This window comes from Brienomyrus brachyistius, chromosome 24 (genome assembly GCF_023856365.1).
Source record: "Brienomyrus brachyistius isolate T26 chromosome 24, BBRACH_0.4, whole genome shotgun sequence".
Taxonomy (NCBI): domain Eukaryota; kingdom Metazoa; phylum Chordata; class Actinopteri; order Osteoglossiformes; family Mormyridae; genus Brienomyrus; species Brienomyrus brachyistius.
This window is the reverse complement of record NC_064556.1, coordinates 4,825,134-4,840,518: the sequence shown is the minus strand read 5'-3', so window position 1 is coordinate 4,840,518 and position 15,385 is coordinate 4,825,134. Positions and strand designations below refer to the sequence as shown.

General features: G+C 42.7%; 1 protein-coding gene across 2 annotated transcripts in view; it reads right to left on the bottom strand.

Annotated features, from left to right (window-relative positions):
* gabrg2 (gamma-aminobutyric acid type A receptor subunit gamma2) overlaps nt 1-14,675 on the bottom strand; it is a 42,679-nt gene extending 28,004 nt beyond the window's left edge. For both annotated transcript variants that reach the window (XM_048995427.1, XM_048995428.1), the window contains exons 1-3: nt 14,151-14,675; nt 6,363-6,505; nt 512-579 (exon numbers count right to left, since the gene is read on the bottom strand). In XM_048995427.1, coding sequence (XP_048851384.1) covers nt 512-579; nt 6,363-6,505; nt 14,151-14,263 — 324 coding nt within the window. In that variant the 5' untranslated portion in view covers nt 14,264-14,675. The remainder of the gene's footprint in view (nt 1-511; nt 580-6,362; nt 6,506-14,150) is intronic.
* Nucleotides 14,676-15,385: the final 710 nt, after the last annotated feature.

The following is a 15,385-nucleotide window of genomic DNA, read 5'->3' as shown; positions in this document are numbered from 1 at the left end:
CACCTTTATGACGAGATTATTAATACCGTCTCCCTATATTCATGCATGCTTTCCTCCTGACAACAAAAAAAAACCTGCCGATTCCTGCGTGAGTGTGTGTGAGTGTGTGCTCTCTGACTACATGGCAAACTAGTTACTGTAATCATGCAAGAAAAGCAGGATTTGCTGAGCAATACATAACCGTTACTACATTATTGTGCGTAATACCCAAGTGGCGAAATACAAAATTGCACAGGATTTTTTTTTTATACCGTCAATTTAATCAAATTAAATGTTGGGTATTTCACTTATTTCTTCAGTTCTTTAGGACAAACAGAAGCACATGCATTGACATCAAGCTTATTAAAATGTTTGCCTGAAACATTTGCTTTGAGCTAATGAACACGGTAAATAATTTAACATGAACGATTACAGCATCACCCCTCTGCCCCAAAAGGGTGGGAACATATTGCAGTTTGTCTGCAGCTCGTTCAGATTCGCTGAGATCTCTGGTACAGGAGGACTGACTTACCATGTTAATAGCGTTCACTGGGCCGATACTGTTCACGAACATATCGGTGTGGATTACAGTTGGTTTCACTGAAATCAGGGGAAAAAAACAGAGGACACACCTTACAGTTAGTTCCAGTAGTTCCAGAGTGCACATCTCTTAAGGTTTTATGTTGCAGGCAACAGCACATTGACCAGACTGGCTGCCTCCCACATCATTTTATTTTAAGCAAAACACTAATCAGGTTCAACTGGACTGCTGTTGGTGAGCTAAACACACACGTGACGCACATGCTTTTGTAGTTCAGGACCTCATTCGGAGGATGACTCATTTACATGGGACACAAGCACGTTTGGGCCACACCAAAGGAGCTAATCTGAAGACTCAGTCCGAATTTTTTTATTTGTGGTTTCGAGATGAGACCAATCACCTGAAGACAGGCTTCTCCATATGTTACAGTTTTAGGAACGAAACTCCCTCTGTCCAAAAGTAATCCAATGAAGAACTTCCAAAATTCCAAAAGTCCACATAAAATCCGAAAAAGTGCACAAACATTTTCTCAAAAACGAAATTTGCTCTTCATTTAAGAAAGGAATAGTATATCTGAAATAGCAAGCGATGTTATAACTATATAACAAAATACGTTATTAAATATGCGAGTATGATGCTAAAAAATCACAGCTGTCCAGCCTGGAGTCTTATGAATAAAAAAGGCACTTATTCCCACTGACCTCTGGCACTAATGGTGGCCCAGCTAGACCCCAGGTGCCACAAAGCAGTAGAGGGGAGGGTTCAGGGAGCCTAATCTCACTGCAAAAAGACTTCGATAAATCCGAATGGAAGCATTTTCCAAGCCGCACGAGGAAATATCAACCAGGTAGAAGCGTCTGCACTTTGAGGAAACCGCACAAATGGATTTGTGTTATGGCATTTCGTCGTTCAGGGCCAGTCAGGAAAGCTCGATCGGAGAAATGCCAGTGGGCGGGATTAGTGAGTCGCCATCAGTCACCGAGTGGTTTAACCCATTTCCCCATCACTCTCTTTGCCGGTTCCCTGTTGGGTTAAATCAGACAGTGACTGACAGCTCGGTATAATCCTGGGCTCTGATCTTCTGCAGCATCCCATCTCGCCTCACTGGACGCCATATTCTGCAGCCCGAGTTTCAGTACAACAACGAACCATTGCGTGGTTCCTACTGATGATAAATGTGAAACGTTAACACCAAAGAGACAGAGTACTTTTTTACAGGAAGACACATTGATATATAGTCCTGCTGTTTAACATATTATGCTGGCTTGACACACAGATTAGGACTTGCCCACATTTATTCCCTGGCATCTAATAATAATTGATAGTGGCAGAAACACAATGGGAGGAGGGAGGTGTGAGTCATGACTAAAATTATACAAACATAATGCGCACAACATCCTCTGCGTACTTTTGGATAATAACAAATTCAATACTGCTACGAGAGAAATAAATCCACTAGTGCGAAAATAGGTGAATTTCCAGAATCCGCAGAGTGAAAGGAGCCAAATATTACAGAAGATTTATGACACGATGATAGTGACTGTTGATTATGACCTGTGTGAATGTCTCTGCATATCAACAACTGTCAAACCATTCCTGAAACTGTCGCATGGAATGGCGTGGGTGTGACAAATCAAGAATATTTAACGGGTGACTATGTGACATCATCATCATATTTATTTCAAGTTCTGTTGTCACACGTTGAAGTTTTATTGCCACTTCTGTTCCGAGGAACAAAATAAAATTCTTGTGATATGGTTGCAGGGTGTGTGCCGTACAGGGGATGTGAGCTATCGTAGGCCACTTTCCCTAGACCGCTGGCTAGAGACTTGGTGTGGATCTTCAAACATAGACTTCATTGATAATTTTTTGGGAACGGCCTGGCTTTTATAAATGGGACGGCCTCCATCTTGATTGGAGGGGATCATTTATGTAATGAAAATGCCTGAGAGCACAACTGAGATCTTAAATCGAAGAAAGTTCATTCTTCCACTCTTTGCTCATATCTGTCTATGACCCACATTATCCATAACAAGGCAATCCTTAAATCTACCAACAATTTGGAAAAAGGACTGAATGAGCCTAGAAAGAATATAGTAACTATTATTAGACCAAGACTTAGACCTAAACGTTCCACTAGAGATTTCTGTGCCGATAACTTAATATCAATCCCACTGATAAGATTAAACGAGCCACAACATAAACCCACCATGAAATGCTCATTACTGAAGGTTCGCTTTTTAGGAAACAAATCGCTTCTTGTTAATGATATGGTGCTGGACACTGGTGCAGACCTGTGTTTTTTAACTGAAACCTGACCCAGACTGAGACACTATAGCTCTTGTTGAAGCCTCACCTGATGGAGTTTAGTTTTTGTACAGAAACCATGTGGCTCTCAGCACGGGGAGCGGCCTGGCAGCTATTTTTGACTCAATGTTAAAAGTTGAACCCAAAATTATAGAAGATTTTGCAACATTTGAAGCAATGCGAGTTCAAATGGTGTCCGACCTGCACATCTATATTCTCATAGTATACAGACCACTGAGATCATACACTTTCTTTCTGGCTGAATTTGGGGAACTTCTTACTGACTTAGTTATTAACTTAGAGAATATTATAATACTTGGAAATTTCAATATACATGTGGACATAGAAACTGAAGCCTTCAGCAAATGTCTCCTGTCCATCCTGGACTCTGTCGAATGTTACCAGCACGTAATGGGACCGACGCTTGTGCATAACCATACACTAGACTCGATTATCACTCGTGGAGTCTATGCATCTGTATTTCTATGGAAGAAGTCCTCCTCTGACCATTTTCTAATCACCTTTGTCATTCAGCCGGCAACAATACAAGCACGCCCATTATAGGGCACGTTCAGCATATCACTCTAGCCTTATCGATTGCAATCGAAATAACCCTCGCTACCTTTTTAAGGCAACGACTCATCTAAGAGATAAGGCTGAACCTCTGCTACCAAGTAATATTGGCAATGAACATTCCGTGGACTTAATTACAAACACTAGACTTCGGACATGTTCAAATGGCTCACAAATAGCAAATAATCAAGCTGTGTTTGAATTAATCAGTGAACAGGAGTTAAAAACAATAACTAAAACCAAACCGACCACTTTTCCACTGAACCCAATCCCTACTCAACTTCTTAAAGAATCCTTGGGAGTTCTGACAAGATCTGTAACTGCTATAATGAACGTGTCCCTGTCCTCCGCCGATGTACCTGACCGATTTAAAGTAGCCGTAATCAGACTACTACTGAGGAAATCAAGTTTAGATCCGAAGCAGCTCAGTAATTACAGACCTCTCTCTATTGTATCATTCTCACCCGAAGTTCTAGAGAAGATAGCCGCTGCTCAACCTCAGTCATACTTGGAGACACACAATATACTGGGCAGATTCCAGTCAGGCTTCTGTCCGGGATACAGCACTGAAACTGCCTTAATTAAAGTCGTAAATGACGCAACAATGGCAACTGTTGCTAACAGCACGAGTGAGCTAATGCCTCTGGACCTTAGTGCAGCCTTTAACGCGGTTGACCATATTACCCCTATGACGTAAATTTGATGTCAGGTTGTGTGGAATGGTGTTGATGTGGTTTAAGTCCTTTTTGACCATTATCAACATGTTCAAGTGCTGAATAACTGCACTCCGCTGTCTATGTCACCAGTTAAACAAACATGGATCAGTCCTTGGTCCTTTGTGTTCTCTCTACATTAGGTAACATAATGAGAAAATGTTAATCATCACTCAGACACCCAAATATACAGCACTGTGCAAAAGTCTTAGGCAGTCGAAAGAAATGTTTAAAGCTGTTCATCTGGATAGCAAGTGTACTTTGGCTTAGAATAAAAAACACAATTTAACATTAGAATGTGTGCAAATTAAGAGTAAGACAATAAAAACTAGCAATAATTTCTTCTGTTTTCTAAAAGGTTACTGATATCTAGCTGGATGGCTAGATGAACACCGCTTCAGTTCCCAAACTTCTCCTCAGGGGCACCTCAGCCGTTCCATGATTTTGTTAAATTTCACCGACAGCTCAATTAAATCATTAAATATGTCGGTTTAAAAAGTCAGTGAGAGATTGACTAGCTGTATGAGGTGTGTTAGTGGCCAAAGTAGAAAAATACATGGCTGCACTGAACGGTCGCTGCAAATACTAGGATGATTTTAGCAGGGGTTCTGAAATGGCTAAACGGACACACTTTGACAGGCATAATATCATAGTTTTACAGCAACACAAGGATAATCTAAACATTATTTTCTTTGCCTGCCTAAGACTTTTGCACAGTACTGTACATCTCAGTTACACCTATCATCTCAGTATCTATTGTCACAGCTAATTGCTAATTAAGTAAAGACCTAGACGACTAAAAACTTTTTATCATTAAATGCTCAGCAAACTGAGGTTCTGTTGTGTGGAGGCAGGTCTGCAGATAGGAATATTATAATCTCCACACTCCACTCCAAGGGGCTGAACTTTTCCCTCAGCAGCTCAGGACACAACCTAGTTGGCATCTTACATACATGCCTCATTCAAACCGTATGTGGATGCAATATGGAATATGTGCTTACTACAGCTATGCGACATTGCCAAACTATGACGATTCCTTACTATTCAAGACACTGAGAAACTGACACATGCCTTTGTATTCATAAGGTTAGACTGCTGTAATGCTCTTATCTGGGAGCGCACACTGCACACTAAACACCTTGCAGCGTATTCAAAATGCAGCAGCTGGAATCGTCACCAGATAGCAGGAAGTTGGAGCACATACCCCCCTGCTCTTAGTTCCACGCATTGGCTTCTTTTTCTTCTACCTATATATAAGGCACTTAAAGGTCTAGCACCTGCCTGCCTAACAGAATTACTTAAAGTTTCACAGAATGCAGGTTTCCTTGCCGTTCCACACAAAAATAAAATGACAGTTGGTGGCAAAACGTTCTGCTATTGGGCCGCTATATTATGAAGTGGTTTACCAGTCAATGTTCGGGATGCCGAATCTTTCAGTCTCTGAATCTCGACTGGAGACCTATTACTTCAGTTTAGCTTATTACCCACAACCTAACGCAACATCACTGTGGCTGCTGGTGCCGCTGGACATGCCATTTCTATCTACTTTGAGCGTCCATTTAATGTGTCTGTGCATGTTCTGACCCCCCCATGTTCACCTTCCTTCTCACATGTCCGGACGGTGCCCGGGGTGGGCACCATCTGAGCTGAGTCCTGGTTCAGTCACAGGCCGGCATGGAGAACGGACTCATTGATGGACTTTGGCGTGACCTTGACCACAGTCTACCTTGCTTTTAGCAAGCGTTCTCAGCATCTTCCTCCCCATTTGGGAGGTTTTGGATCCTCTCCTCCATTGTCATCTGCCTTTTTTCCCTTTCTTTTCTTTGTCTTTCTTTTCCCCTGTTTTTCTATCGTTCTGTCTTAATGATGTTGTAATGTATCACAACACACCCATGTAAAGTGCCTTGGGGCGACACTCCTGATAAGCGATATATAAAAACTAATTGAATTTAATTGAATTGAGTGATAATTGAATTGAGGGGACTGGTGCACTGGGGGACAATAGGACAAAGAGTTATTTCTGTACGATGCAGGAATGAACAACAGGAAGTCATATGGGCCAAAGTCTCTGCGGTTACTGAGCGATGTGCCACAGTACTGCGGGCAACTTTGGCATTATTACATTTTAGGGTTTTAGTGTCAGGAATCCACACCACGTAAACCTTTGAAAATCACTGAAACCTTTGATACCTAATAACAACACCAATAATAATAGTAATAATAATAATGATGATGATATTAATACATACCCCCTATGTCCGGTCGCAGCTTATTATCGTAGCCATCTAGCAAGCTGTTCAAGATGTGCGTGACGTCACTCTCGTAGACCTTCGGAGTCAGTACCCACGTTTTGTTGGTCACCTCGTCGTCGTCATTGTCAGTCTGGAGAGAGCTGATGAGGAAACATGGCGGATTAGACCCAGAGAGTCCACTTCCGAAAAGAAAACGTCCCAGCCGTCAAAGGAATAAGAAGCAAAAAAATCCTACATTACCATAACGTGGTATCTAACTACGGGCTTTAACAGGGGACCAGCATTAATCTGCACTTATACGTCCCTCGGCAAATCTTGTGGAGATGCCTGTTTCACTCTAAATCTCTGGTCTTTCCCCTTTATAGTCGTTTCATTTGTTCTCATTATTCTTCTGCAAGATTTGGCCATTGGTGCTGAACTGAGAACCTGACCACACAGGCATGTCACCAAGGGCTGGGTTTGTGATCCGGCGGCCTGGGAGAACCACGATTGATGTCTCCCGCCACTCCTTAGCTCGGCCTCTTGTGGATCTGGCATCGTCAATCAAACCGGCGACTGGGACAGAGGTGGGAAGTGACAATGTTGGAGTACGATATGGGCAGAACTGGCTTTGTGTGCCTGAAATGCCAAAGGACTGAGATGGGACAGTGCTACATGCTAATGCTACATGCAGCGACGTAAACCAAAGCGTATCATTATTAAAAATGAAAAAATTTAAATTAAATTGAATCTAAGAATCTTTAATAAAAAGGATGAAAGTCCTTCATTCCGAAACCTTTCTATACTAAAAGGAAAAAATATACGATAGCTATATTTTGCTAACTTTACTGAAATATCATGCCGTGGACTCCAAAGAAAGATGGTAAAAGCAATTTATCAGATAAAGCAAATGAAAGACACCAATAAACAAAGAGACAAAGATGCACTTCTATGGTGTTTATTATAGCTGTTGTACACGCTTGCATGTACATAAAACTAGTGGCTAAATATAACCTAAATAGCGAGCTGTAGCATACAATACTGGCCGGAGCAATCGCTTGGTGATAAACTGCATGTTAGGCTTTCCCCAGTGGTGCCCACATAAGATCCACATTCATGCTGTAATATATTTGAATCGTAAATCCTTTGCAGTCCTGCCTCTCCATTGCATCTTATGTTGTTCCAGACCTGCACCCAAGTAAGGGGTGAAATACAGAAGACAGTATTCCCCTGGAATTAAACTCTAGCCCTGAAATGCAGCAATGAGTGAGAAATAAAATATCACTTGGAATTGCACCAAATGTACATTTGTCTGTGTGCCATCTTAGCTTGCTGGGAAACAAATATGCAGCTTTTATAAGCAATTAATGTCCCAAGGTACAGTATGTTTGAATTATGGGGACAGGAAGGTTCTAGGGCTCAGTTTAAATGATATGTGTATAATTTTGGATGTTTAATAATGTATGGATTGTGAAAACAGCAGACAATAAATGCAAGGACTGAGACAAATGTGACATTGACCTTTATTGCAATGGGATGTGCAATACATGAACTCGCACGTCAGTCCTGAAACCTCGCTTGACTGCATTTTACATTTTTGATGCTGAAACTCCGTACATGACAGCAAGCCAGGAAAGGAGCAGGAAAGTAGTGACAGAACAGTCTCTTTATCCAAATTTGATGAGAATAGCAGTGTATGGGAAAGGATTTCATTGCGTTGAAATAGCATAAATGCCGATGTGCCAGAATTCACGGGAACATTGAAGGATTCGAGTCCTCTCTGGATAATGTTACAGGCTGTAACTCAGTCTGTCGCCGCATGTAAACTTCATGACATCCTGAGGATATTACCCGTATAACCAGAGCGGCAACCCCAAGTATCCAAGCAAGAGGATATTACCCGTATAACCAGAGCGGCAACCCCAAGTATCCAAGCAAGAGGATATTACCCGTATAACCAGAGCGGCAACCCCAAGTATCCAAGCAAGAGGATATTACCCGTATAACCAGAGCGGCAACCCCAAGTATCCAAGCAAGAGGATATTACCCCTATAACCAGAGCGGCAACCCCAAGTATCCAAGAAAGAGCATATTACCCGTATAACCAGAGCGGCAACCCCAAGTATCCAAGAAAGAGGATATTACCCATATAACCAGAGCGGCAACCCCAAGTATCCAAGAAAGAGGATATTACCCGTATAACCAGAGCGGCAACCCCAAGTATCCAAGCAAGAGGATATTACCCGTATAACCAGAGCGGCAACCCCAAGTATCCAAGCAAGAGCATATTACCCGTATAACCAGAGCGGCAACCCCAAGTATCCAAGCAAGAGGATATTACCCGTATAACCAGAGCGGCAACCCCAAGTATCCAAGCAAGAGGATATTACCCGTATAACCAGAGCGGCAACCCCAAGTATCCAAGCAAGAGGATATTACCCGTATAACCAGAGCGGCAACCCCAAGTATCCAAGCAAGAGGATATTACCCGTATAACCAGAGCGGCAACCCCAAGTATCCAAGCAAGAGGATATTACCCGTATAACCAGAGCGGCAACCCCAAGTATCCAAGCAAGAGGATATTACCCGTATAACCAGAGCGGCAACCCCAAGTATCCAAGCAAGAGAATATTACCCGTATAACCAGAGCGGCAACCCCAAGTATCCAAGCAAGAGGATATTACCCGTATAACCAGAGCGGCAACCCCAAGTATCCAAGCAAGAGGATATTACCCGTATAACCAGAGCAGCAACCCCAAGTATCCAAGCAAGAGGATATTACCCATATAACCAGAGCGGCAACCCCAAGTATCCAAGAAAGAGGATATTACCCGTATAACCAGAGCGGCAACCCCAAGTATCCAAGCAAGAGGATATTACCCGTATAACCAGAGCGGCAACCCCAAGTATCCAAGCAAGAGAATATTACCCGTATAACCAGAGCGGCAACCCCAAGTATCCAAGAAAGAACAGCTAACAGAAGCAGCATTGCAATCAAAACAAACCTTACCCCAAGAATCAATTTAAGCTTCATTAAAATGTCATCCCTTACAAAACACTGTTATTACCCTGTTATTGCGTAAATGCCTCCTAAGCCAAGGTGACGATATACAGACACTCCGGAAAAGAAGCTTCTGTCCCTTTGAAGAAGCAATAATAACAAGAAAGAAGGATGAATTCAAAGTGATTTCAGCTACTCTAATCAGGTTTGCTACATATTTATCGACAGAATTATTTATCGTGAATTAATTTAGCAGTCAGGGCTGTTCCTAATAAAATCTTTTGACTTTCATCATTACATTGTATGTGTCAATATTATTTAATATTATTTCCTATTTCCTTGCCATTCCGCCCATTCTTTCATCCCTCCATTTTCCATACCCGCTTGTCCTATGCGGCCTATTTAAGGAGCTACAGGTGCATGGCAGGGAGCAGCCCAAGATGGGGGGCCAACCCATCGCATGGCTGACTCGGCAGTTACATTTATGACCAATTGACCTCAGCATGTTTTTGGACTGTGGGGGGGGGGGGGGGGCCTGCGAACCCAGAGGAAACCCCACAACAACACGGGGAGAACATGCAAACTCCACATGTGCATGTTCCAAATTAAGTCACATGTGCATTAGCCAAGAGAAAAAGTTTACCAATATGACTTATTTGCCAATATATTATTGGAAAGACAAGAGACATGCTTTTATTGGCCTGTTCCATTCCAGACCCCTTAGAGAGAAGGCGGCATGTAACGGGATCCCCCCTCAACTGACATCACGGTGATTGGCTATGTGATAGTCTTGTTGACACAACCACCCCATGAATGACCTATCATTCTACAAGGCCTGGGGGTGGGGGGAGGGAAGGTGGGGGCTCATAGATCAAGAAGGGAAGGTAAATATCCTGCTACATAAAGGCCCTGAAGTTCCGCCTCTAATCTGGACGACGACTATCAGAGTTTAAATGTAATTTAATAAAGCCTCGCACTGGTCATGTTGATATCAACAACCATAAAGAGAAAAAATGGGATGCCAAGACTATGGGTCTGATTAAATCACGTTGTGGTAAATGATGTATACAAGGAGTATCTGCCAAAATGACTGCAATCTGCTGAAGTGTTATACGCCGTAAACATAAAGGATGTACTAATTGAAGTCTGGTTATTTGTTTTGTGGGTATATCAGCCTCAGGCAATCAAATTCTTCTTAGCGCTTTTCACAACAAGGAAGAAAAGCAGAGAACTCTGGCTGGACAACAGTAATCGACTCAGAGTTAATTCCTTATGTTGGTGTATGACAGGGCGTCACGCTGCCTCCTCCCTCTGTGCGTGATGTTTGCATGGCTGCTCCACGTTCCCTCCTAGCTTCTCTGGACCAGAATAAGTGGTTAGAAGATAGATTTATGTGGTCATATAGTGCTGGATGCCTCATTATATTCCATTTTACCAACCTTAAAAAGCATCTGTAGCAGTACAACAGCATTTTATGTTATTTTCTTAGCCCTCCCAGTGGGTCTGACCCTCCAGGCCTTTGGAGGGCGCCATACTGTAGGTGGCGGGATTTAAAGTGCTCCTGAACTTAGTGCAGCCTTCAGGACTGAAGGTTATGTTTCCCTCAGCGTGATTTCACCCCTGACTCGAGCACAAAACATATATTCATTTTACACATATAACACAGGGATGTGAAAAAGAAGTGAAGGGGATATTTTCTGCATTACACTCTCCCTTGACAAGAGAAAATGACGTTAAACATGTCACCTGTCTACCCCAGAAATGTGGGAAACGAGCGAAGAAGTATTTACAGCTCTTGACGCGTCCGTTGGACACGCAGATCCAGCGAACGCTTCTCCGGTGACGCTAACAAGGAGTGACAAAGAGGTGCGTACATCCCTGCACACCATACAGCCATGACGGCAAAACACAGTATATGGGCCTGGTTCAGTCATAGTGGGTGGCTGATGGTCATGTGACCAGCCGTCTGCTCTTCCAGCTGTTGAAAGATATTACATCGGAGCTGCACAGATCAGTTGGAAATCGAGCTTGTTGTTCTTGCCAGGTAACAGAGCTCATGTTCAATTTTACATTTAATTAAAAACTTGCGTGGGACAAGCAGCAGGAAGGGGGACAACCAAAATTCGACACGAACTTTCTCGATACCCTTCACTGTTTCCAAACTCCCTACAACCAAAACCTTGAGAAGTTGTATAGAACCTAAGAGATCAATAGACAAGTCTGGTATGACAGCAGGAGAAAATTTACTGCTGTATCTCTGTCGATGTCCCAAAGTTGCCTGTGGTGACCAATTCATATGATGTACAAGATCATTACTGGCACTCCACTGGGGGAGATCATAAGCTTCCAATTGTCGCTGTACATGCTGGTGCAGGCACAGGTATATCGAGAACATTTCTAAAACATACGTTTGCTTTTTTGCGAGCTGCAAACACAGAACGCCTAGCGCAGCTCATTGTGAAACCTCTTCAGAAGTGGATTTATTAGAGTTGGGAACGTCAGCGGTGATCGAGGATCATGAAACAAAAGCAGTTGCCGCACCGCTTCGGCAGACAAGGACACCTCCACGTCACGCCCGTGAGACCCCGAGAGAGAGGCAGAGAGAAGAAAAAAAAAGCTTGCAGTTTTAATTTCACCGTACCTTCCGCTGTCGTCCGCCATGCATTTATCCTGTTTACAAATAAGGTGTAGTTCCCTCGCTGGGAACTAGTCCATCTTTCGTTTTTGTAAACCAAGTCAGATAGGCTTAGCTTTGGGAATCACATCCACGGAACACCGCTGGGGGAGTGAGGCCTTCAGGGATGACCTAGGCTTGCTGTTTTACTCTTAAAAAGAACAGATTTTAAGCTTTCTGGTGATAAAACAATACAACGCAAGGTGATTGATACATCTGCCACTATAGTCTATGGATTCATTCTATCTAGAAATAGTGCATTCCAGCATTTATGGATCTTGGGAACATTAATGAAGGGACTTCTTTCTGTGCGGGCAGCAAATTTTCGTCATTTGCCAAGCAAAAGGGCAGGAGCAACTTCTGCGGGAAAGACAGAGTGATGGAGAACACAGTAAATTGGGGTCATATGGTTATTTGTAAAGATGCACAAATGCCCAAAAAACCTGTTAGCACTTACAGTGAGTCCAGCTTCTCTTTTTTGTTTTTAGAAAAAAGCTCAAGAACATGACAGAGATCACAATACAATTATCAGTCCTTAATCATCTGGGTCTAATTCAATGTAACGTTTGAATAATCACACTGATACTGCCCAATATTAATAACCTCTGACATTGCCTCTTGAAGACTAATATTAATAATCACTTAAGGACAAGTAATGCAGTAAGTACTAAGCAGAAATTAAAGTACTGCACTATACTTCTCTCCAAGCCACCATGCCTTCCACGTGCAAACATCCAAAGAGGTCTGAAACTCAGCTCGATCTGGCCGGGACCTATCAAAACACCTTCATTACGCCCCGAGCTAACTCAGCGAACTTATACAACACTAATAAAATGGCCAAGTCCCACACGGCATCAGAGCACCACCACACATCACAAAACCGCAGGGGCATAAGACAGGGCCAGCGGAAAGCTCCGCCTGGTCAGGGCATGGAGGAAATCTCAACGATAATTAACGTCCAGGGTACCATCTAGACCTCCCTCAAGCAAACTAAACAGCATGTCATAGGGATGAGGAACGAAAATGAATGATATGGCCCATACACTATGTTTAGGGGACGTTCCATTAGTTTTAGAACTAATTTGCCGATTTTAATATGCAAAGAGATATTTGGTGCAGCTGCGTTCAATCTAGGCCACGTAGCTGTATGGCTGCATTCTCCACCGCTGGAGTAAGGGAGGGGAAACGGCTTATCTGTGATACCCTCCATTTTCAGCCTGGGAGCAGCAAACTTATGCGGGAAGAGCCTTCAGATCATGCATCTCTTCTTAAGCGCTCGGTGCGGCGGCGCGTTTAGTGGCACGTATCCAGCGGCCAGCAGTGGCGTCCACATCTGTCCCTCTTTCTTTTTTTCCCTGATTCCTTTAAAATGCAGCCTATTTGGCGCCGTGTATCTTTTTTACAGACCATGCCGGTCTCCCTTTCTTTGTGATGTTTTTTACTATCAGAAGAGGAGATCGACGGGCCTGCTAAGGAAAGCATCATATCACTAAGCAGAAGAGACAAGGAATTTAAAGCCGATTTTCCTTTTTTTTCGCATAGCCGCCGCGCCAACATGCACCGGGATTCAGCTCAAAACGCATTTTGAGGTTGTTTTTTTTTGTTACATTTGCGCCTGATAAATCCTGAGAATTAAGATCGTGTTCCAAACGTACAAACCTTAACATTACACCTCCGCAAACGCCGTAGTCAAAAGCTGCAAGCATAAAGTCAATTTACGCTACATGCCTGTCATCACTTACATGTTTACTTTCATTTCTATTCTAGTCATAAAAATATACTGTGTCCAGAAAAGCGTGATAATCTTTCCACGGACGAAAAGCACAAGAAATATCTGTCGTCAGACAAGCCCTATTTTGTGTCTGCGATGCATCTTAATACATAAAGATCCGATATTATCAATACACGAATACAAGTCAGCTCGTTGTTTTTATAGCGTGCGCACAAATACACTAGGATCATAAAGAGGCGATGCTACACACAACACGGCGACACGATTGCACTTCCTTAAAGGAAAAAAGAAAGCATCTCAGAAAATTAAAGAACATAAACCGTATTGGATTTCCCCCAATCGGTGCCGGACCACGCAGATATACGGTGTCAATTTAATAACGATGCATCTTCGGCTTACCTTGTAGGAAGATGGGCGATTATAAATACCCAGAGAATGATCTTTATAAAGGAAGCAGGCTTCGCCATCGCGTTTGAGCAGAATAAGAGATTTGGAGGAGCCATGATCACCATCTTCCCTTTTCCTCTCTTTATAGCGGATGGACGTGTCCCTTTATTTTAGTGTGTTCCTTCGGTGTGATACATTACGCACATAGCGGGCTGTATTAGCATTTGGGGTCGGAATAAGACGTGCTGTGGTGCGATGCTACGGAGGCAACAAGAAAATTCACAAGCGAGGTGCGCGGCTATTAAGGGGAAAATCCCGAAATTACATAAATGCAACAGCACTCTAAAATCCAGCGGCAGGAAATATTTGAGCTTGTGCCTGAATGCAGATTAAGTGTGAGGTCAAAGAGGAGCTGATGCACGCTGCCGCAGCACTGATGAACACATGCGTGGTTAAAGCGCGCAGCGCCGGAGCCGGCGAGAGAGAAAAATAGAGGATTGCTCTCCTGGATCTGTAAGAACCCAGCCGCACGTCAAAACCGGGCGACCAAAGTACCAAAGCACGAAATGCATACGATTTTTATTCTCTTTTGCTTATATAGCGCTTGTCAGATCGTAATCTGTCAACGGTGGAGATGTTTTTTTTTTTCCTTCTTCCGTCTTTGCGACCAGGAGCGTGGCAAATGATAGTTTTGAGTGATTTTCTTTTTGGGTGGCTATGACTGATGTTAGGTGAGAGCATCCAGCCGAAAAAGTGCCAAGAGAAACACTTCGTGGCCCTTTTTAGCGTTTCGCTTTGCATGTCTAGTAAGCAGAATTTCTATGTTAATTGCTTGATGAGTTATGCGTGTTGTACTGCTGCACGACTGATAGAGCATTAAATATAATTAATAAAATATAATCAACAACTACAATGATTATTAAATGATAGACAACTTCTATTTAGCACACGTGAATTTACAACAAGTGTTTACACATTCAAGATCCAATAATCAATCTTAAATTTTAAGTACAGTTTTAATATATAAAAAAACACACTAATATAATCAAACGTTGCATCCTTAGTACTTAAATCCTTCCATGACACAGGAAATTCCTCCTTTAAATGACGGTAATCGTGCATTTTTAACTGTAAACTCATTATGCGTCTGATTATATGTATGTTTTTCTTTAAGTTCAAATTTGCGCTTTAATGGAATGGTGTTGTTTCGTCAGAATGAAACGGTGTTGCCGAGTAACGATTTTGCG